The sequence below is a fragment of the Salvelinus alpinus genome, chromosome 31 (genome assembly GCF_045679555.1).
Source record: "Salvelinus alpinus chromosome 31, SLU_Salpinus.1, whole genome shotgun sequence".
Classification (NCBI taxonomy): Eukaryota; Metazoa; Chordata; class Actinopteri; order Salmoniformes; family Salmonidae; genus Salvelinus; species Salvelinus alpinus.
This window is the reverse complement of record NC_092116.1, coordinates 21,211,864-21,236,361: the sequence shown is the minus strand read 5'-3', so window position 1 is coordinate 21,236,361 and position 24,498 is coordinate 21,211,864. Positions and strand designations below refer to the sequence as shown.

Below are 24,498 nucleotides of genomic sequence, written 5' to 3'. Positions count from 1 at the left end.
AACCCAATCAGGATGTGAGCCTACCATCCACACTGTGATGTGAGAACTGGGGGCAATGGAGGAGAGACTGGGAGCAACCGTTAGGTCATTGGAAGGCATGAGAAACAGGCTGGAAGCCAGTGAGAGCCAAGTTAGGTCGTTAAACGCCACAGTGAATGAACTGAAGAGATTCAATGAAGGTAAAGAGTATGATGTATGGTTCACTGAGAGGCATTAGTGCATAGTCATTGAGTAACTTAAAAGTATTCCAATTGTTCATTGTTTTAGTGTGTTATAAGTGTACTTAAAGTCATTTTGATCCAATTTTTGTTATGTTGTTGTGCCAATCAAGTTGTGTTATCGTAAACTGAACAGTAATTATTGTAAATGATCAAAATGTAACAGTAAAACTAATGCTGTCATGTCATCTTAAATCCTAGACAGGCCCCAGGTGGCATTCTCAGCTACTTTAGGAATTTCTGGAACCATTGGACCTGTCAGCAATGAAATCACTCTGGTCTTCCAGCGTGTTCTATCAAATGTTGGAAATGCCTACAATCCAACCACAGGTATTTCCCTCAATGTCAAAACAATGTATTCACATTTTTACACACAATGCTCATGCTTACGTTAGTTAGTATGCTGTGTGTAGCTATTACTGTACGTTACATGTTCTTACTTCTTATACAGTAAATTAACAATAATGCTGAATAATTAATATTTTTCTTCTGATTGTAGGCATCTTTACAGCACCAGTGAGAGGACTCTACCATTTCACCTTCACAGCTTTCGACTGGGGAGGGAGTACAATGACAGGGGCAAGCTTACGTCGTAATGGACAGGTAATGGTCTCTGTGTATGATGAGAAAGAAGGGGGTTCCTCTGAGTCGTCATCCAATAGCGCAACCTTCCTGCTACAAGTGGGAGAGCAGGTGTATGTTGCTCTCTGGAGACATGGACGTCGGATATCTGACAATGGAAATCACTACTCCTCATTTAACGGTTTCCTGCTCTTTCCCACATGAGGAAAAGATGATGAAATATGCTAGAAATGTTCAATATTTTTTTCTGGTCAATCACATATATCTTACAGTTTTGACATAGCATATAGTAAGTGTGTGCTTGTAGAAACGCAAGAGGGACATCCTGTATTTGTTCTCATTAGATATAATAATTGAGATTTTTTATAAAAAAGAATACATTTAATTTTATTGAAACAAATAGTCAGGATTTCTGTACATGTAACTAACTGCGTGCAGGTTGCCTTTTATTGAGATGACTCATGTACTGAAGGCAGCTCTGCAGAGTGGTCACTAGCTAGCTCAGCCAAAAAGTAATAAAATCAAATTTAAACCTTATCCTAACCTAACCACACTGCTAAACCTAATGCTTAACCCTAACCTTCAAATTATGACTTTGCAGCTGAACCATCTAGCGAAACCGCTCACTGTCGCCCAGTTCTGCCTCCAGGGAAAGACTCATGACAATAAACGTCAATGTGCTAACTCCACAAAAACACAATCATATATTCTCATTCACAGTACAGCTATCTGACATATAGTATAGTACCAAATCAAAGACACAAATAAATCTCACTTAAATCTCTTATTTTTTTTTTACCACTTTAGTGATTAACCTCTGCAGATTATGTACTGCTTTAGGTCCTGCAGCAGAACACATGCAATGTGACAATCATTATGATACATAGATATAGTGATGAGAATGATTATGACAGCTGATTATAATGATAGAAGTGAGAATCATACTCAAAAACATTTAAATGCGTTCATGCATGTAAAACAAAAATGCGTATAAATGATTACGAATGGTTTCTAATTCATTATATAGGCCCACTATCATATGAAGGTGATGAGGTACTCTGGGTACGCTTGGTCGTCGTGGAAGATGACAAACATGCTGGGTCTCTGCAGGTTGTCCACTAGACTGTCATAGCAGTCAGCGGAATCTGTGGGGGAGCGACGAGGGGTGAACTTCATGGAGCGGTCACCCAGGGTATAGCGCCCGGTCAGAACACGTGCAACGTACATACGCCTGTGCCCAGAACCATCAGGAGGGGTATATCTGGGATTGGTTGAATAGCTGGCGTCCACAGCAAAATACACACCCACTCCATGTGCTGTAACTAAAAGAAGAAGACAGAGTGGAGGAAATGGATGAAGCGGAGAATGAATTAATACAAATTAAAGTAAGTCAAAGTAAATGACGGCATTGGAATAGCGTGTAATAGCATTGTAATAGCGTGTAATAGCATGTATAGCATTGTAATAGCATTGTAATAGCATTGTAATAGCATTGTAATAGCATGTATAGCGTTGTAATAGCATGTATAGCATTGTAATAGCATGTATAGCATTGTAATAGCATTGTAATAGCATTGTAATAGCATTGTAATAGCAGTGTAATAGCATGTATAGAATTCTAATAGCATGTAATAGCATTGTAATAGCATTGTAATAGCCCTTACTATTAGCATAGCTCCTGTTGAATCCATTACTTTCAATGGCGTCACAGGTTGTTGCTGCCGTCCCGTGGTAGAGTTTCCTTACCCCTACCTCCGCTGCTCCGTTCTTGGCCCGGATGCGCTGCTCACACAATGTGTACGCCTGCCACAGAAATACATTCTGCACACGCTCGATCTGAAAAAGAGACAACGTTTCAAGAACAAACCAACACCTTAAAACACAACTACAGTATTGGTATTTACACTGAACAAAAATATAAAACACAACCATTTCAAAGATTTTACTCAGTTAAAGTTCATATGACAAAATCAGTCAATTGAAATAAATTCATTAGGCCCTAATCTATGGATTTCACATGACTGGGAATACAGATATGCATCTGTTGGTCACAGATACCTTAAAAAAAGTAGGGGCGTGGATCAGAAAACCCGTTTCTGGGATCTTTTATTTCAGCTCATGAACCATGGGACCAACACTTTACATGTTGCGTTTATATTTTTGTTCAGAGTACCATACAATACTGTACAACAGTAATGTATTGGTATTTGAATTTTCTATACTATCAGATACAGTATAATCATAATAAGCAGCTGGTTGTGTGTCAGGTTGTGGCGTGTCAGGTTGTTGGTCTGTTACTTTGTGGATGGTGACTTGTGTTGCCGTGGTGCTTTGGAATCCCTGTGCCACCGCCTGGTACTCTGACGAGGTAGGCAAGAGCAGCACTCTCTTCCGCGTTTCACCAGCGGCCATATCATCCCAGTACGATGGCAATTCTAAAAACACAGGACTATAAGTGGAGTTTACGGCATGAACAGGACTATCAGAGGATGTTTAAAATGTTAAACGGGTTTTAAAGATAACAGTGAAATCAATAGTGGCTAGGGGTCATCAGACTGATGGCATAATGGATTGAAGGGTTAGTGTTAACTGCAAATCAATGTCTGACTGTAAAGTCGCTCTGGATAAAAGCATCCGCTATCTGACCAAAATATAACACATAATAAAACTATGTCAGAAATTCTAAAACTGAAAATAAAACAAATCAATCCGTACTTGCACTCTCCTCTCGCTTCATCTTATAGGTGCAACCCGTTCTCCAGTCAGTGGCCACATTGTTCTTCAGGTTCACCCTGACTTTGCTCCCATCTGGGACATCCAGCTCTGCTGAGACATCTCCTCTTAGGTGTGCCTGCTCCAGATGGTAGTTGTCATGCATCCCCAGCTCCTCCCAAACGTCACCATGCCTGCACATAGACCACTGGACACTGAGGGCCATTAGTGCCTCATTTCTCTCTTGCAGCTCCCTACGGAGGGCGCCACTGAGCGCACTGTCCAGCACCTCGCGCACGCTCAGAACGTCCTCCTTCAGGCCTTGGAGAACATAAAACACCTCTCCAGCCGCAGCTCCAGCCCCAGCTTCCACCCCTCCTGCTCTCTGAACTCTACCTAGTTCCAGGCTCACTCCCAGGACCTTGGCATTCTTCTGCACGGCCTGCAGCTCCACCTCTCCCAGCATGCACAGGTCCTCTCCCTTCACATCTCTCTGAGTCAGCTGGTTCTGCAAGATGGCCTCCATCTCCCGCCTGGCCCCCCTGATGGCGTCCGCCCCGCGCCCCACCACGCTCAGCACCACCGGGGGCGGTCTCCAGGGGGTGATGGTGAGGCCTGGGAGGGCATGAGGAGGGGGAAGGGAGCCATGCGAGGGGGAGGAAAAGCCGATCCTCAGTTTCTTCTTCAGTATCTGTTGGGCTCTCTCTGAGGAGACAAAGAGAGGACAGTTAAGACAGAGTGTAAAGTCACATTTTATAACTAGGATGCAAAGTTTTCCCTGTCATCAAAGCATCACCTGGTAAAACTCTGGGCCCAAGTTATATCTACAGACCCAACAATATAAAGATAATTTGTACATACACAAGTATACACACAAACACACATACCTTTCAGTGTTGGGATTGGAGCGATAGCTCCCAGTCGGCTCTCCAGCTCTGACCTGTAAACAAACAAAAACATAAATAAAATGTCCTGTCCAAAGCTTAACATCCAGATATCATAACTAAAACTCGTAAATAACCTCTGATTAGATAACAAAACTCATTCTATAAGAGAAGCAAACTACAAACAAACTTACCATACCATTTAAACCAGGGTTGCCCAACCCTGTTCCTGGAGAGCTACCCTCTGTAAGTTTTTCCCTCCAACCCCAGTTGTAACTAACCTGATTCAGCTTATCAACCAGCTAATTATTAGAATCAGGTGTGCTACATAAGGGTTCCACTCTAAACCTACAGCATGGTAGGGCGTGCAGTCCAAACGCAAAGTAGAGAGCCCTCGGCCCTAAACCCTCAGACCTTGAATGACATTTTACATCGTCACATCCGAGTGTACCTTAAATGTCCCTTGCCCAAGCGAGGGAGAGTGATGATCGGAGGCGCGACGTCCTTGGTAGAAATCTTGAAGTTCAGCTTAAAAAACGACCAACCTAAAGCTATTAATGTACCTAGCAAGATAACGTAGCTAGCTAGCAGTTTTATCAGGTAGCTAGCTACAGTTACCCATAGCTGGCTAGCTAGTTTTATAGTTTGGTAATTTATTTCAATAAATTCCCCAAAATATGTTTATGAAGCTAGCTATGTTTTATATGCTCCTCACTACGAGACTAAGCCAATTTGATCGTAATTCCCATTTGCCAATGCTAAAATCAATGTAATCTATAAATTATTTTTGCATCATAATTTTGTCTCACATCCCGAAAATGCAGCCGCGTTGATAAAATTGGACACTTTGCAACCACTGAAGTTTGACACGGGACTACATTTTGAATTGAATTGTGGGTCATATCAACCAGACAAGTGATCCAAGTTCTTCACTCGCTCCCTGCAGCTAAATCGAGGCCCGAGGGGACAACGTTTGTCAACTGGACCTCCACTTAAGATGACAATCAAACTGCATCCGGTTTCGACGAGGGAAAGTGGCTAGCGCGAGGGCTGATGGGGGTAAAATGAACGTGTTTGGACTGTAGCCTAGCTCTTCAGGAACAGGGTTGGGAAGCCCCAACATTTCAGACAATTAAAATGGAGACTGACTTGAATGCCTGGAAGACGGGTCTCTGCAGCACGACAATGCGGATGACAGAGAGGATGTTGGGGGACAAATCCCTCACACTTGACGCCATGCCGTCCAACATGGCCTTACACACAGAGCCAGAGTCTGCTCGAGCAGCACCTGGACAGGAAATAAGTGTTTTTTAATGTCTAGAATATAATCTAACCAGTATATTACAGAATATAGATGCTGCTGTCACTAATGAACTTCATCAGTATTTGTTTTGACATTAACTAAATTGTGTCCAACGAAATGTAAAACTAACAACTGAGCACAATAAAAATATTGAACACAAATTGGTATGGCAGAGGGTTGATACAAGAGCAAATTAAGGGAGTCGGTATTACATTTCACACAAAATGAGACATACTGTACATACCAGTGTTGACTGCAGGGAAGGCTGCAGAGCGGTAGCCCTTTCTCTCACACTGTTTCAGTATCTTCCCGCAGACCTTGCTGATCCTCTGTGTGTCGCATTTAAAGCTGACGTGAACGATCTCCTTGCAGCCCAGTGCACCGGGCCCCGTGGTGCACATCAAGTCTCCTGGCACACCCACTGATGGAGAGAAAAATAAAGATATGGAGGCTGCTGAGGGGAGGACAGCTCATAATAATGTCTGGAATGGAGTCAATGGGATGGTATCAACCACATGGAAACCATGTCTTTGATGTGATTGATGCCATTCCATTGACTCCATTCCAGACATTATTATGCGCCGTCCTCCTCTAAGCAGCATCCACTGGTAGGCACTTAGTGTTCAATTATAGACATATGAGTGACAGTGGAGGCTGGTAGGAGGGGCTACAGGAGGAAGGGCTCATTGTAATGGCTGGAATTGAATCAAGGGAACGGAGTCAAACATGTGGTTTCCATACGTTTGATGTGTTTGACTGGGTTCCATTTATTCCATTCCAGCCATTACAATGAGCCCGTCCTCCTATAGCTCCTCCCACCAGCCTCCATTAATAAGTGAAGAATAAGCTGATAAAGTGATCTGTGAAGTAATCCTTCAATGTCTCTACGTCTTAGTGGAAAAAGATTTGACTTCGTCAAATGATTACTTTCTGACTTGTGTGAATGGATTGCTCTGAGTTTGTGATTGTGTTAATAGGATTGTGTATTAGAACGCTGTAAAACCAACCTTGCGCTAACTCTGCTTGGACTGTGGAACCCGCAGCAGTCAGAATAGCTTTGGAGACACCTAGAGGAAGATAATGGGACGTGAGGGGACACGTAGAACAAAACAAACAAACACACACATACCTACACACACAGTGATGACTAATCAAAAGCACATTGGAGGACAATGATAACTAGTGCTACCTGAATGGTTGGCTGAGAAGTCTGTGGTGTTGACGATGACATCAGTGGTCTCACGGATGATGTCGCCAAAGACCAGCTGTAGCTTGACACTGCCCAGCGTGGCAGAGACCTCGTCCTGAGTGGTTGAGACGTGGCGATAGAAGGAGGCTGAGCGCGCGAGAGAGAGAGATTGACAAACAATTGACAAAAAACACACATTTCTTTCCACAGGGCCGTTGGGTGAGACAGGGACGCAACTTAAGCCCAATCATCTTCAACATATATATCAACGAATTGGCGAGGGCACTAGAACAGTCTGCAGCACCCGGCCTCATCCTACAGTACTAGAATCTGAAGTCAATTGTCTACTGTTTGCTGAGGATCTGGTGCTTCTGTCCCAACCAAGGAGGGCCTACAACAGCACCTAGATCTTCTGCACAGATTCCGTCAGACCTGGGCCCTGACAGTAAATCTCAGTAAGACAAAAATAATGGTGTTCCAAAAAAGGCCAGGACCACAAATACAAATTCCATCTAGACACTGTTGCCCTAGAGCACACAAAAACGATACATATCTTGGCCTAAACATCAGCGCCACAGGTAACTTCCACAAAGCTGTGAACGAGCTGAGAGACAAGACAAGAAGGGCTTTCTATGCCATCAAAAGGAACATAAAAGCCGACATACCAATTAGGATCTGGCTAAAAATACTTATCAGTTATAGAATCCATTGCCCTTTATGGTTGTGAGGTCTGGGGCCCGCTCACCAACCAATAATTCACAAAATGGGACAAATACTAAATTGAGACTGCATGCAGAATTCTGCAAAAATATCCTCCATGTACAGAGGTTCCTCCTTTAAAAGTTGCGTCATACTGCGGCACACCCTGCGTGCTGCTGCAGCATTCTGTGGCACGTCATTTAATTAATTCTTCTGTTACTGCAAGTTATTGCTAGTTTTACCACCAGTGGGCATCTTTGAGAAGCATTTGATAGTATTCCGTATTGGCATTACCAGAGAATTTAAAAGCTTTTTTGTAATAACATAGTATATGGGATTGATTTTAAGAAATTTGGCTTAATTCATTTTTTCAGAGAAAAATTGTGTTTGTAAATTCAGACCGTTTCACTCTCGGAGGGCACACTGGACGTTCGGGCCGAGGAGTAGGGTTGATTTGAGCATTCTGGCCTTATAACGACAGTCAAGCACCCAAGCTAACGTTAGCTAGCTACTTCCAGACACAAATGAGACCACTGACCATTTTACTCACCCTAGCAGAGCTGGTAAGGCAGTTTTCGTGTTAACCAGAGTGTTGGTGACTGTAAATGTGCTGCTGGAAACAATTTAATTGCGCTTTTTTTCTGACGTTTACTGACCACGGCCATATTCAACAGGTATTGAGCGCTAGTAAAGTAATTATTCTGCGCTCTGGTACACTCAGACTTAGAGTGCTCTGAAATCGTAGTTGGCTGGTGTCGTAGCTGAATCAGAATTAGTTAGGTAACATAGATAAATAAGATGTTTTATTTATCTTATACTTGTCATTAGAATGTCTTTTGGACTATACTGTTGGCAGTTGCATTTTCCTTTCTCCTCTAGGGAAAAGTCACTTGGGGCCCAGAGAGGGGAGAGGTCAGGCTTGTCTTTTACATGTCTGGTAATAGGCAGAATATCAGAAAGGGAGAAGTCAGGTTTGAACATTGTCTTCATAATGAATATATCTGTGAAACCATGTGAAGGGCTCCACTATGTCTGTACTCCAGTCATTCCCTCCTTTTCCCATTGGGGGGGAGGAGTATGTTGAAATGTATCTTTCATAGTATATGACCTAGAGGCTCACTCCCCTCAGGGAGCTTGTCCAAGGGTGGGGTGTATTTGAGATGGGTGTATCTAGAATTGACATTTGATATATGCCATTGGATGAGGTAATGTTTTGGTCATATGAAGTACCAAGAACGAGAAGTAGAACCTCGTCTAAGAGACCAAACTGAACGATAGCTAATGCTATCTGGCTATGGGATACTCCTCTTTCAAGTGAAAGGCCCTTTGTGAAGTTTCTAAGATCTGTGGTTCGTCATGTGAGTTGAGAGGGGTGTATCTTGGCTATAAAAGATACTGAGATTTATTTTGGAAGCACTCTCAGAAAATTCATTTATAGACACTGAATTGATCTGAGAGTGAAAGGGCTATGGTGAAGCTCATATAATTAAAGATGGAGTTTAAAAAATAACTCTGACTTGTGTGTGGTTTGTAAACTCTTTCCATTTAGTAATACAGGAAATTACCACGACACTGGACACATAACATTTTTAACAACGTTCTTTTCTGATAAAAACTAGTTCATTGCATCCGCCGTGGAGCCCAGTTTCATAACATGACCTTATTTCCCAGCTGCTTGCTGTCGTTTTGAAGTAATCGCGAAAAAACAGGCCTTATTTTAGTGCATTTAGTGCATCAAAGCAGACACCTACGAAGATGGCATCTCAGGTAAGCAGCACTGGTCTGTATTTACGTATCCTAAAAATGACACCTGCTGCTTTAGTTTGAATGGTCATATCTCAGTTATTATTTTCATATCTATAAAAAATAATCTGTTTTCTTTACATTCAGAGAGCGAGCTGATCAAGGGGCTGAAAATGTTGATATTGTCAGATGTTTACTGTCCGAGGAACAGGCCGTGGAAACTTTATTGCTGGCAAAAGTGTCCATAACCAGAGGTAATTAAACTGTTCTGTGTTCTTTTCTCTCTTCCTCTCTGCCTGTCTTGTTGTACATGGAACCTGTCTCACATGCATTAATTAAAAGAACACAGAACAGTTTAATTACCTCTGGTTATGTACACTTTTGCCAGCAATAAAGCATGTTGGTCCAGATTTTGCATCTCTTTCAGAACATCAGCTATCTGGATTTGAGTGAAGGAGAAATGGGGGGGCTTGGGCAAATCGCTGCGGGGGGTGCAGAGCTGTTGGCCAGGGTAGGGTTAGCCAGGTGAAAAGCATGGCTAGCCGTAGAAAAATGCTTATTGAAATTCTAGATTATCGTGGATTTATCGGTGGTGACAGTGTTTCCTAGCCTCAGTGGAGTGGGCAGCTGGGAGGAGGTGCTCTTATTCTCCATGGACTTTAGAGTGTCCCAAAACTTTTTGGAATTAGTGCTACAGGATTAAAATTTCTGTTTGAAAAAGCTAGCCTTTGCTTTCCTAGCTGACTGTATATTGGTTCCTGACTTCCCTGAAAAGTTGCATATCGCGGGGGCTATTCGATGCTAATGCAGTACGCCACAGGGAACATATCTGTTCTTAGTTCTACATTTTTTGAATGGGGCATGCTTATTTAAGATGGTGAGGAAAGCACTTTTAAAGAACAACCAGGCATCCTCTACTGACGGGAGGAGGTCAATATCCTTCCAGGATACCCGGGCCAGGTCGATTAGAAAGGCCTGCTCGCTGAAGTATTTTAGGGAGCGTTTAACAGTGATGAGGGGTGGTCGTTTGACCACAGACCCATTACAGACGCAGGCAATGAGGCAGTGATCGCTGAGATCCTGGTGGAAGACAGCAGAGGTGTATTTGTAAATATGACAGGAATAGTTTCCTTAACTCACTCTGATCTGGAGAAGCATCCATTACAAACCCTCTGACATGCAAAGCACTCTGGGAAGTCTGGAAAGCCTGGAAGTAAAACAGAATACAACCACAGGTCAAGGGCAACCAGTGATGAACTGTGTTAAACAGTAACTTGAGTTTTTATTTTGCATGAAACATCCATTGAAGTCAAGAGAAGCGCCCTTCTTTAAAAGTCTCTTTTCACCTTGGTAGAATCTCTGTCATTGGGATGGACGACAATGCGGACAAGGAATGGGGTTCTGCTCGCTCGATTCTGTTCATACCTACGGACCTCTTCTAGCAGAACCTGCGTTACCACGTTGTGAGGAAACTGGAGAACCACACCAGTTCCAACTACAGGGAAGGCAACAGAACAGAATCCCCGGATCTCACAAGAGGCTAGAACTCTCCTCACACCTTGCCTCAGAGCCTGAGAGAGGACCAGAGGTGCTGGGTTAATGGTGGTTCAAAGGTCACAACTTCCAAGTGAAGACACACTCACACATGCACACACACACACGGACACAGGGACACGCACGAGGGGACACACCTGTACTGCTGGTCCGTGGAGGTTGTTGTCCCAGTGTGCACAGCTGAGGAAGAAGACACGGCCAGAGCTGAGACCAGACAGTCCCTCCACCAGGACGTTGTCACCAGGTGCAGTCCGTCCCCCTAATTCCCTCTGAAATGCTGTCATCAGCCCTGGTCCAGCTGCCTCCGACAAGACATTACCCACTCGGGAGGATAGAGGCTCACTACCAACCATGGGGGACACCAGGGCATCAACCTTCAGAGAAAGACAGACAAAGAGACAGACAGAGGGACAGACAAAGGGACAGAGAGACAGACAGACAAACAGAGAAAGGGGGGAGAGATAAAGAAATGAAGTAAAAGGGTAAGAGAAAAAGGAAGACAAAGTGTAAAAGAGAAAGGGAACATTAAGTCAGTAAATCAACCTAATTCACAGAATGTTGTTGAATAAAGGCTGTGGCCATGTCAGTGTCTCTCTCTCACCTGCTGCTTCTCTATGGTTCCCTGGATGATCTCCACCTGGACACAGACCTCTGGAGCGGCTGGTCCCCTGGCGGAGGCAGCAGTGGTGTCTCTCTGAGGAGCATGTGTAGTGGTAGTGGTGGTGCTGGACTCTACCTCCCACCCAGGAAACTCCCTCTTCCCCTGTAACAGCCTATCACAGGCCTCCTGCATGGCTCTCACTGCCTCTCCACTCACATCAATCAGAGTGACCTTGGTAAGGATGTGCTGTTCCCTCCCAAAGTCCCTCACTGCAGAGACTATGGCCTCAGAGCACACCTTCAGAGGAACACCGAATATCCCCGAGCTGATGCAGGGCATGGCCAAGGTCTCTAGCTCCAGGGTCTCTGCCAGATCCAGGGCTGCCTTTACTGTCTTCTCCAGCAAAAGACGCTCATTCCCACCTACGCTGCCACCTACTGGTCCCACTGCGTGCAGCAGCATCTTACAAGGCAGCTTCCCTCCTGTAGTCTGTACCACTGTACCTGTGGGTACTCTCCCTATCTGCCTAACCAGATCCCTGCTGGCCTGCTGTACCTCAGGCCCTCCCGCACTGCTTAGAGCTGCAGCCACGCCACCAGCGTGATCCAGGTCCTCATTGGCTGCGTTCACCAGCGCATTCGCCCGTTCCTTGGTGATGTCACCTTGACGCACCACAACCTGCAGCCCCCGCTGAAGGCGATAGCTGGTGGCTGTGACCATCTCCTCCAGTCTTGGTCCGGCGCTAGCTTCGCCGGCAACACCACCGTGGTTGTGCAGCTGGATGAGGCAGTGTTGAGAGCGGCCCACCACTCCCAGGTACTCTCTTCCCAGGCCCTGGAAGTAGCGTAGCGCCCCCGGCCGGTCTATGGTCACAGTCTGGTGGACCAAGGAGGCCAGAGCGGGACCCAACCTGTCCCTAACCTGGGCCACCCGGACAGAGGGTCCACAGAGCACCACAGTGGGGTGTATGGCTGAGGCTGAGGGGTAGAGGGTCACCCCTGTGTGTTCCACACCAATCATCTCCAGCAGTTCTGGTAGGTGGTCAGCAATCTCCGGGTAAGGGAGACACACTGTCTCCTCCACACTGGACTGGTCTATCAGAAAGGCCCCTATCTCCTCCCTCAGCTCCTGAACCTCCTTCACGTGGCCCAGCAACTGCACTCTACACCCAGGACCATACCTGGCTACCACCCTGCGTCTGCTCTGGTTCATCTCCTTGACCTTCTTCTCAAGCTTGGATTTCAGTACAGATGGCAGGGTGCCACAGTTGGGCACATCGATCTTCTCCTCCCCAAACTCCCCCAGCAGATCCTTCTCAGCCTGATCCAGTTTCCCAGAGGAGAGGGAGAACAGACGGAGCTCTGTATCCCCCAACTCTACCTCCACATGGAGTCCCAACCCCAGCAGACTGCTCAGGTTTCCAGGCCTCCCATACTCATCCCTCAGGAAGGACAGGAGGTGGGGGGACATCTCAGGCACCACCCGCTGCAGCACCAGAGAGATCTTATCTGTAACTAACTGTCTGGCTGTCCGGACTTCACTTGCTGAACCCTCCAGCACCAGCTGAGATGAGTCACTGCGCGTCACCCTCACCCCTGGAACAGCCTCACCTAGATCCTTCTCTATAACTTCCTCTAGAAGCCGGAGCTTGGCCTGTCCCAGACGACAGGTGGTGCTGATCTTCTCCTGCTTCCCGGAGCTCAGACCCTGAGACTGGAAGGCCTCCAGCTCCTTCAGCTTGGCCTGGACCTCGGGCCCCTCCCCAACCACCACCGCAAACCCTTCCCCTGCCTCGCAGTAAACCCTCACATCCTCCGAACCCAGGGTACTGCTCTGCAGCAGAGTCTGGAGCTTACCTGGGTCTACCTCATAGTGGCATTTGTACCGCTCATGGAGCTGTTTGAACAGTCTCTCTACCTGTACCTTCCATGGATCCACCCCAACCCCGACTCCACATAACCCAGGATGGTCTGAATCTTTGACCACTGCCCTCCCGTCCTCTGGGTAGAGGTGGACAGAGCAGCCCAGAGAGGACAGCTGCTGCTGCAGGTCTCTTCCAGCCCCAGGGCTCTCCTTCAGGTATCTCAGGAGGTAGGAGTCTAGATGGAGTTCATGCTCTATGCCACCAGGTGGCGATGTCTGGACAGGGACGGAGGGATGGAATGGGAGGGACTGGTGACTCTAGAGTCAGAGAAAAAAGGTGTAAGAAGGGAATTCCACTCTTAATGATTATTATGTCTGTCTTTATCTACATGTATTATTGTAGGTTGACTGTACAGCTGTGTCTGGATTATCTGATAAATCTAGCAACTGGTTTGGCATTTGTCCATTTAGTTTAGTAGAGATTTGTTTTGCTAAAATGTATGTTCTTGTCATTCCTCATATTGTAAATTATTGTTACTTATTATAATATCACATAAATCAAACATGCAATAAAATCAGATTATTTTGACGTCATTTGAAGGGATAATAAAGTTCTTACCTGACAGACAGATCCATGATATATGACTAAACTTTATGTTTACTGGGATGTAAATACAACAACAGTGCATTGACGTCATATTATGGAAAATAAATGTCGTATCTAACAGGTTATGTGACTCAGCCTGTAATCTATACTGTAGTTGTGTCTGTATAGTCTGGCCTCACCTGACTGCTGACTGGGGAGGTTGTTGTGGGTGGAGTCTCCAGGCTGTCTCTCAGAGTGAGGGAGAGAGGTCCTCCAGGCATCTCCAACACATGATTAGGTTTCTGAAGTACCCTCTTCTGGACTGAAAGAGTTTCAGAGGCATGAGTTGATGTTGTAGTCGTTGTTATAGTTGTGGTGGTAATAAAAATAACAACTAAAAGCACCAACATATTTTTATCTTAAAAGCACCACATGGGGTCATTTTTTACCCCAAATTGGTAATGATTGCATAGAGACACTGTCTGTCAAGCAGTAACACGTTTTATTTAATTAACCTTTTGTAACACAAGCTTATTTTTTTTACATTTTCACACATCTGTTTTTTGTATGTTTTGCATGTTTTTAACAGTTATTTTGATCAATTTAATCAATAGAAACGTATGAATTTTGTGGGTATTCATTCAAAGTGTTGTGTTTCTGTAACGTCTACTCCCACTCCCCCTCACCGGCATTCAACGTCGTCAGTCTAGTAACCACAGGTCCTGGCAACCCACCTTTTCACACACCTGGCAACCATCTTCAAGCACACCTGCGTCTCATTATGAGTCACACCTGGACTTCATTACTCCCTTGATTACTTACCCTTTATATCACAGTCTTTTGTTATCAGTCATCAGGTATTGTTGTTTGTGATTCCATGTGAGACACTTCCCTTGTTTTGTTATCGATCCATGTTTGTTGTTATTAAACTCACTGACTGCACTTGCTTCCTGACTCCCGGCATCTATGTTACAGAATACTACCTCCACAAATGGAAGCAGCAGTTAATCAAGACATCTCCCAGATGGTCGCTGAACAGGGACACCTACTTTGTCAACACCTCGACCAGCTGGCTCATTTGGGAACGGCTATGGATGAGGTCCTCTTCATTACTCAAGAGGCTTCATCTCCAAACAGCGGAGGATTCTCAACCACAAGTCGACCCAGCGAGCCAGTACCACAGCCCATCCAGCTGTCCGTCCTGTTCAGCAATGCCAGATTGTCCTTCCTGGACAAATATGACGGGAATGCCGTGGCTTCCTACTCCAGTGCTCCCTCTATTTCATCATCAGATGGGAGCCCCCACCACCGAGAGGTCCAAGGTTGCCACATTTATTTCTCTGCTGACAGGACGAGCGTTGGAGTGGGACAAGGCCGTCTGGGAGAGAGAGGATAAGCTGGGTTCCTATGTGGGGTTCATGGCTCTGTTCAGGGTGGTCTTCGACCAGCCACCGGAGGGTAGAGAGGGGGGTGAGCGCCTACTCCAACTACGGCAGGATGGCCAGACCGCGGAAGAGTACGCGCTCACCTTTCAGACAGCGGCAGCATCCAGAGGCTGGAATGAGCTGGCGCTCTGCAACCTCTTCAGAAGAGGTCCAGAAGGAGTTTAGCATGCCGAGATGATAACCTATCCTTGGACACCCTTATCACAATGGTCCTCCGTCTGGAAAACATGCTTCGAGAGCGTCGGAACCCGCATCGCCGCTCTCCCTCCTCCGTTGATCGTTCTGAGTCAGAGCCTGAACCAATGGAGGTGGGGGCAACACGCGTCTCCGCAGCTAAGCGACGCCGTCGTAGACAGCTGTGGCTCTGTCCTTGTTGCAGACAGAAGGGGCACCAGCTTCAACGGTGTCCGGTACGTTCTAACCGGGGATCCACAAGAGCAGAGGGACAGCCACGTGATCATCCGTCTCCTGGGTTTGGCATGAGCATTCCATCCTCATCGCTTTCTGCCAAACCTTTCCTAGTATAAATTTCACTGTCTGGCTGTCCTTCGCCTGCTGAAGGGTTGTTTCACCTCCGCCCCGTTGCTTAAACATCCAGATTCTACACTGCCCTTTGTGGTGTAGGTGGACACCTCAGAAGTAGGTTGTGGGCTGTTCTGTCCCAATGTCAAGGTAATCCACAGAAATTATATCCATGTGCCACCTGTCCTCCTGAGCGCACCTTCGTTCCCACAGGGATAAGGGATCAGCTATTGACCTGGGCGCACACAGCTGTCGTCGCTGGACATCCAGGTATCACCCACACCATTCAGTCCATCTCTGGAAAGTACTGGTGGCTTACCTTGGCGCAGGACGTAACTCATTATGTTAACTCCTGTTTTGTATGTGCCCAATCCAAATCCCCCTGGAACGCTCCAGTAGGGAAACTCCTTCCCGTGCCTCAGCGTCCCTGGTCTCATCTGTCCATTGACTTTGTCACTGATCTCCCCTCTTCTGATAGTTTCACCACCAAGTTGGTGATAGTGGACAGATTCTCTAAATCATGCCATTTCATCCTTCTCTCTTGTCGCCCTAATGCTCTCCAGGTCGCTGAGGCACTGTTTCAGCAGGTCTTCCGGCAATATGGCCTTCCGGAGGATATCGTCTCAGATCGTGGCCCCCAATTCACATCACGTGTATGGAAGGCTTTCATGGAGAAGCTGGGGGTCACGGTCAGCCTCACTTCTGGGTACCGGCGTCAGTCTAACGAGCAGGTGGAGAGGATGAACCAGGGGCTGGGGAGGTTCCTGAGGAGCCACTGCCAGGACCGGCAGGGGGATTTGGCCCGATTCCTTCCTTGGGCTGAATATACCCAGAGTTTATTGCGACACTCCTCCACCGGGCTGAATCCCTTCCAGTGTGTTCTGGGTTATCAGCCAGCCCTGGCTCCATGGACTCCGAGCCAGACCGAAGCTCCTGTGGTAAACAAGTGGTTCAGGCGCGCAGAAGAGGTATGGAACAATGCTCACATGAGACTCCAGCGCATCATCAGAAAGAGCAGGAGGATGGCCACTGCAGTGAGGCTACCGTGTTCCATCCTGGTGATCGCGTCTGGCTCTCCGCCAGGATCCTCCCGCTCCACCTGGCCTGTAAGGAGCTGAGTTCCTGGTTTGTGGGGCCGTTCAAGGTCCTCCGGAGGGTCAACAATGTAATTTACAGATTACAACTCCCCACTAACTTCAGGCACTCACAATCATGTTACCCTTCTCAGACCAGTGGTTCCTGGTCCCCTGGCTGATGCCGTCCCCCACGACCCCCCCATCCCCCCAGACATTGAGGGAAGCCCTGCCTATGCCGTCAGATCCATCCTAGACTTAGGATGGGGGTCGGCTCCAGTACCTGGTGGACTGGGAGGGGTACAATCCAGAGGAGTGGTGTTAGGTTCCAATGGACGACATTCTAGATCCCAACATCATCCGAGAATTCCACCTTTGTGTCCAGACCAGGCTGCTCCTCTCCCTCGGGGCTGTCCTCCTGGTCGGCGTCGTCCTGCGGCTGGAGCCGAGTGTCGGGGGGAACTGCCACATCTACTCCTGCTCCCCCTCTCCAGCACTCGATGTCGCCGGTCTACTAACCACCGGTCCTGGCAACGCACACCTGCATCTCATTATCAGTCACACCTGGACTTCATTACTCCCTTGATTACTTACCCTTTATATAGCACTCTTGTCATTAGGTAGTATTTTTTTGTTTCCATGTCAGATGCTTCTCTTGTTTTGTTATCGTTCATTGTTATTAAACTCACTAACTGCACCTGGTTCCTACTCCCTTCGTCTAAATGGCAGTTTCTGTGATACTCAGAGGATAAGTAAATGGTCATGGAGCTAATCTGAAGTACCGGTACACCCTAAGATGGGCATTATAGGCTATATGGGTGGTGGTGCCATCAGACTCACCTGAAGCAGGAACAGAACCATGTATACAGGTGCACAAACTCTTCAAGTACTTCATGCATGGCTTGCATGTATTTTCATCTTGTGTGCATGCTTCGGGTGATAGAAGTCTGAATGCACTGCCAGCGCTTTGAAAACTTTATTAATTATACTGGAGTTTTCCTCAAAACAAAGGTTATAAAAGTATGCTAGACATTTATAGAATCAATCATACCTAGTTTGATGTTTGTGACAAACGGTGAATTAGTTATTGATTTATACCACTTTTAATGGCATCTTATATATTTGATATATTTCTATCAAATCAAAACTGGAATTTGTATTCAAAACAAAGGTCGTAAAAGTGTGCTAGACTTTTATAGAATAAATCATATCTAGTTTGATGATTCTGTGACAAAGGCTGAATTAGTTATTGATTTATATAGCTTTAAACTGCATTTTTAAGATTATGTATTTCCATCAAATCAAAACAGGATTTTTTATTCAAAGCAAATGTGGTATAAGTATACTAGACATTTATAGAATTAACCATATCTATTCTTATGTTTCTGTGACAATCAATGAATGAGTTATTGATTTTTACAATTTTAAATGGCTTTTGGCGAATATCTGTTTAATGTCTGTTGAATGTCTGAATGTGTGAATATAAAACCAACTGGTTAATATCGGTCCCATGACCTGAATGGGATTTGTGCCACAAATACTAAAACATTATGGATACCGTGCCAGGAAAACTAAACCAAAGCATGGATTGCGGTCATACCTTGTCCATAGACTGCTTACAGGGTATGGAAACCAATATGTACATTTGTAATTTGAGTGAACTATCCCTTTAACTTCTATTGGTTATGATATGACAGAGATGTATGGGGTGAGCAGAGTCTGTGATGTAGCCAATTTAAATGTGAAAGTGAAACTGTTCCAGAATTATCCACAGGAAAACATTTTAAGATACTTTTTTACGTTTCACCTTTAGTTTCAAGTACAGTTCAAATACTAATTTCAACATTTTCATACCTGCTTGGTCAATAAATGCGATCTTGTAAACGTTGTCACCAACATTGTGTATCAGTCCGCAGTCTCCACCACCAGATTTACGGCGAACCTGAAAGTACTTTTCTATCTTCTCTTTCTGTGCTGGATCCAGACTGTGAACCTCGAAGAAAACGGGGTATTTGTAAACTGCCATATTGTAACTTAAAGTAGCCTATTCGCTTTCTTATATTAGCTACTGTACATGATCTCAAATCAGTTTCATTCGAACAGGACAACCATTCACCGATCATCAGGCCTACCGTCAGTTTATTGTTGCCGGTGAACTTGCCAATCAATGTAGGCTGAAGCGCGCGAGCACACTTCTCGCAAAAGGAACACACCTTTTTGTATTCTACTTGGCAACATAGACATCGGGCACGTTCACGCGGATCAGTTTTGTCAAGTGGTCACCGCCTTTCAAAGTGTGTTGCATTATGGGGATAAAAATGGTCAGACTTGCGCCTAATGTGGACAGCATGAACTTTACAAAAATCATGTGATCATAGGTAATGTAGTTTTGACTGCAGTCGACTGCAAGTTTCTGCAGTTGCTCTTTACCAGCCATCACCTGCATTGTGTATAGCTCTATTGTATTAGGGTGTTTTTGTTTGACCCACGCGAACGTGACCAAAAACTTGACTTATATAGGAACCAACTATGCCACTCTTCATGTATTCAGTGGACATAATATCACAGTATATTGGATGACTCATTCATATTCCATTCACCCAGCTCCATGTATCATTGATAGGTTTAGGCTACTACATGATACTCACATTTTCCCTATACCCATTACGAGGTTGCTACAAACTAGCCTACAAATTAATGCTTTGAATGTAGGTGCATATGTGGAGAGACAAATTGGAGTAATCAAGATGACAGACAGTGACACATTCAGTACTGCCTTGCACACTCTTGCCTGCATCCATCTGATCTAAATTTCTATTGGACAAATTCAGCAGGTACTGAATGCAATTCACCCTGTTTCGTTTCCTTCCGTTTAAGAAATATTTTTCAACAGAATCGGCAGAAGGAATACACCCCTGATCACCTGCACATATAGTTCAAGTTCACTTGCATAGCAGCGGCAGCCACATACAAACAGCCTCATCACTTTGTTTGATATATAATTTCTTCTAAGCACATATGATTTCAGTTTGTGAGGGTGTGATATGGGGGTCAACATTATAAAGAAAAACTTGTATAAACAATGGCAACACTGTCATGTTGATCTGAGATTTGCTGTTGGAAAATCACATTTGTGTCCGGCTGTCACAGATGCACCTCCCCTAACTTCACTCCTCGACTTTCTTCTTCTTCTTTGGTATTATGGCGGTCGGCAAACAAATGTTGTAGGTGCATGCCGCCACCTAATGTATTGGCTGTGCATCACATTGGAGGCTGGTGGGAGGAGCTATAGGAGGACGGGCTCATTGTAATGGCTGGAATGGAATAAATGGGACGGCATCAAACACATCAAACATCTGGAAAGCACATGTTTTCTCCATTCCAGCCATTACAATGAGCCCGTCCTCCTATAGCTCCTCCCACCAGCCTGAGAGAATAATTTGAGTCAATTTCCTGCAATTCTACACATTTTGCCATGGGTACAGATCATTTGTTGCTGTTTTACAGCTAATTGTGTGCAATTCTACCCATTTTGTGATGGGGTGGAGAGAAAAATTTACAAGTTTAGATAGCTGGCTAGACTAACTACCAATCTAAAAACTGTTAGCTGACATGGTTAATTGAGTGACTGTCAGAGACTTGACATAACAAGAGAAAAACTGCTGATGCATTACCAAATTTCGAAATTGCACCTAAGTAAGTGATTGCTTATGTCGCTTATGCCTGGAACCGGCCCTGCACTCTCTATTGACCTTGGTCTACTGACAAGGATCCTTTTAGCATCCCTCACCCTGGACCCATCTTCTTCTACCACTCTCTTCACTGCCTCAGTATAAGACACCTTATGCACTACTCTGATCCTGGCAACCTCAACCTGCTTTTCTCTCACTGGACACCTCTGATCTCCAGCACCCTGGGTACCCCTACAGTTTACACACACTTTTTCCCATCGATGCTGCACATTCCTTTGTCTCATGTCCTCCTGCATATTTCTCGCATCTAGGAATCTCTCACCTACACAGTGCTGCCACATGACCATACGCTTGACACCTAAAACACTGTAATGAGTTCAGGACAAAAGATTTCATGGGATAACTGACCTCTTAACTTGACTTTATCTGGTAATAACTCTACATCAAAACTCAGTAGTACATACAGTGTTTTCTCTTTTCCACCAGGTCTGTGTTGCACCAAATGGCGGGCGTCTCAGTCACCCTCCTTAACTTTCATCTACAGTAGGTTGCTTTAGCCTTACCACTCAAACGCGCCCATTAAAACAGGTAGATAGTGATAGCGCTGACATCATCCTCGTATTCCTATGGAGCCGGACGTATTTAGAGTTTTAAGCACGCCATATAGAGCTTGCCAGCTTGTAGTCCTAAAACCTGGAAATGAGTTACTTCTGCTTCGTTCAGCCATCCCTATTCAAAAAATGTATGTGGAATGAATGGGGTTTTGGAATAAACACAAAAAATAAGGTCTGAGGTTAACACAGGCTTACGAGATCTTATACGTTTTGTTCTATGAGATAATAAATAACAAAAATGACCTTTATGAATTATGAAGCCTTTATGTGTTTTTTATTAGACTGAAAAAAAATGTCAACGCAACATGAAACAATTGCAAAGATTTTACTGAGTTACAGTTCATATAAGAAAATCAGTCACTTGAAATAAATAAATTAGGCCCTAAACTATCGATTTCACATGACTGGGCAGGACATTCCTGCAGTCAGCATACCAACTGCACACTCCCTCAAAACTTGAGACATTTGTGTCATTGTGTTGTGTGACAAAACTGCACTTTTTAAAGTGGCCTTTTATTGTTCCCAGCACAAGGTGCACCTGTGTAATGCTCATGCTGTTTGATCATGTTCTTGATATGCTACATCTGTCAGGTGGATGGATTATCTTGGCAAAGGAGAAATGCTCACTAGCGGGGATGTAAACAAATTTGGGCACAAAATGTGAGTAAAAAATACGCTTTTTGTGCGCATTGGAAAATTTCATGAAAGTGGAACCAACACTTTACATGTTGCATTTATATTTTTGTTCAGCGTGTTACATAAATGCTTCAAAAGAGGGCAATAGTAATGGCGTCTTTTTGTAGGCACTAACTCCGCCATGGTTGGTTGGACAAAGCCTATGGAAAATGTTTGTTTTTGTAGGGTTTTTGGATAAACACAGAAAATAAGATCTGTTGTAAACACAGGCTTAGGAGATCTTATACGTTTTGTTCTATGAGATGATTGTAACGGGCTTCCTCCTTCTCCTCATCCGAAGAGGAGTAGCAAGGATTAGACCAAAATGCAGCGTTGGAGTTAGACATAATATTTATTTACAAGAACCAGACGAAGACGGAAAACTCTTGAACAAATTACAAAACAACAAACGAAGTAGACAGACCTGGACTACGAACTTACACGTAACGAAGAACGAACGAACAAGTACTGACTACAAACAAAACGAACTCACGATACAGTCCCGTATGGTGCAACAAACACTGACACAGGAAACAACCACCCACCACAATCAATGTGAAAACACCTACCTAAATATGGCTCTCAATTAGAGGAAATGAAAACCACCTGCCTCTAATTGAGAGCCATACCAGGCAACCCATTAACCCAACATAGAAAACACATAACATAGACTACCCACCCAAACTCACGCCCTGACCAATAAACACATACCAAACAACAGAAAACAGGTCAGGAACGTGACAATGATGTTCATTAGGTAATGTAACTTTCTGTGAATATTGAAGCATTTATGTGATAAAACAAAAACATAACACGCATAAAGGCTTCATAATTCATAAAGGTCAGGTTAACGTACTGATATTATCTCATAGAAAAAAACCTAGAGTGCATTTGGAAAGTATTCAGACCCCTTGACTTTTTCTGTAACGTAACAAAATGGGGAAAAATAGTAGGGGTCTGAATACTTTCCGAATGCTCTGTATATACTTCCATTGTCCGTACACAAACACGCACACAAAGTGATTAGGATAAACTGGTTTGGTTATCTCTTGTTCTATCTAGGTGTAGTCACTCACCTGTCTGTTATTGTAAAGTGTGTGAGCCTGGGCTGTGTTCTGTAGAGAACAACATTGTCAAAAGTGAATGAATTCTCTAGATATTATCTTATGTGTCTCTCTGACAAGTACAGTAGGTCTAGCAATTAATCATATTATCTCTATTTGTAACATTAGACCTACTACTATGTTCAATGTGTACATTGTCATCCACCTGAACTCAATCCTCTTAATGCTGTCCTGATTTGATTTGAGCATGTTCTTTATTGAAGGTGGGCTGTGTTCATTAGAGCTCACACCATAACAAAACATGTTGCAATGGAAAAAACAAGCATTTAAGAGGCTCTTATAGTACCCTTTTCCAAGCAGTAGAGTGGACCTCTGTCACCTATTGTTAATTCAATGGGGGTTGACTTGCAGAGTGCATTGGCTAGCTCTTGAACAACCGATTTGTCAACTTGACAACTGTGATCTGGTAACATTTGGGTTATAGTATTTTGTGTAATAGGCAAAGATACAGAACTGATCAAATACTGAAACTCCTGCAGGAGCTCATCAACAGCTGCACTATATACAATAAAAAAATATTCTAACTTAACAAGGACCGAGGACTCGGAGCCTTCTTTGTCAAATCCAGTATCGAAATTCACTTCATTACATGATATATCCTTCCCATCAAAAGTGTCAGCAGGAACACTGATAAAAGATCATTTGTCAGTATGAATAAGGGTCTTTGTTTCTACAATGCCAGATTTAAAGTAATTCACTGCATTGGCGTTCTATATTTATGAGTTTTGAAGTTCTCATAAAGGTCGGTTTTGTATGAGCAATCCTGAAACATACAAGTGACAGTCTCATGATTTTTCACGTGTTGGGCCAATGTGTTGAAAATATTCCCTTTCTGTAGAAAGTTGATTATGATCATAGATATGGCACGTGAACGTAGATAAGACTTTGGTTACTGAGTAACGGGGGGCAACTTCCAAATTCCAACTTATCACCTCTAAAATGGGGAGAGGAGATTTCAGGAGGAAATCAGGAGGAGAGGAGGTTTCAGGAGACACCTGAAACCCCACCTCTTTAAGGAATACATAGGATAGGATAAAGTAATCCTTCTAACCCCCCCCCCCCCCCCCCCCCTTAAAAGATTTAGATGCACTATTGTAAAGTGGTTGTTCCACTGGATATCATAAGGTGAATGCACCAATTTGTAAGTCGCTCTGGATAAGAGCATCTGCTAAATGACTTAAATGTAAAATGTAAATGTAAATAAACACTATAAAAAGTTTATATAATGTGTCATTACATACCTATTTGAAGGTTGGTGTCAAATTTGAATCGGGTTTTTAGGGCGGTGCTAAAGTGATCTTCAGAAGTAAACAGTGGCTTTGAGAGTCATGAATGCTTGCAGTGATGATGCAAAAAATGACTAGGTATCCCCCCTTACCCCCGTCACTGTCCATTTCTTGTTTTTAAACGATGAGAGAA

The 24,498-nt window shown here is 44.4% G+C and overlaps 1 protein-coding gene across 2 annotated transcripts; it reads right to left on the bottom strand.

Annotated features, from left to right (window-relative positions):
- Window positions 1–1,126: 1,126 nt before the first annotated feature.
- On the bottom strand, window positions 1,127–19,218 carry LOC139561411 (protein mono-ADP-ribosyltransferase PARP14-like). Of its 2 annotated transcripts, XR_011672125.1 has the most exons (16): window positions 18,829–19,218; window positions 14,135–14,256; window positions 11,486–13,666; window positions 11,022–11,258; window positions 10,677–10,901; window positions 10,471–10,537; window positions 6,889–7,035; window positions 6,707–6,766; window positions 5,944–6,120; window positions 5,546–5,684; window positions 4,400–4,452; window positions 3,909–4,217; window positions 3,516–3,706; window positions 3,099–3,235; window positions 2,465–2,636; window positions 1,127–2,122 (listed from the first exon to the last, which is right to left on the bottom strand). XR_011672125.1 is itself a non-coding variant. In XM_071378476.1 (15 exons), exons 1-15 carry the CDS (start codon window positions 18,998–19,000, stop codon window positions 1,836–1,838), a joined length of 4,878 nt encoding a protein of 1,625 aa, XP_071234577.1. In that variant the 5' UTR covers window positions 19,001–19,202; the 3' UTR covers window positions 1,127–1,835. The 2 variants fall into 2 exon arrangements, 1 of the variants encoding a protein (XP_071234577.1); XM_071378476.1 differs by having other exon boundaries at window positions 3,516–4,217; window positions 18,829–19,202.
- Between the last annotated feature and the right edge of the window lie 5,280 nt (window positions 19,219–24,498).

Coding starts and splice junctions, on each gene's coding strand:
- LOC139561411 (XM_071378476.1), bottom strand. CDS start 19,000: ATGGCAGTTTACAAATACCCCGTTTTCTTCGAGGTTCACAGTCTGGAT. Junction 10,538..10,676: donor ATGACAGAGATTCTACCAAG/GTGAAAAGAGAC, acceptor TTTTACTTCCAG/GCTTTCCAGACTTCCCAGAG. Junction 7,036..10,470: donor GGATGCTTCTCCAGATCAGA/GTGAGTTAAGGA, acceptor TCGCGCGCTCAG/CCTCCTTCTATCGCCACGTC.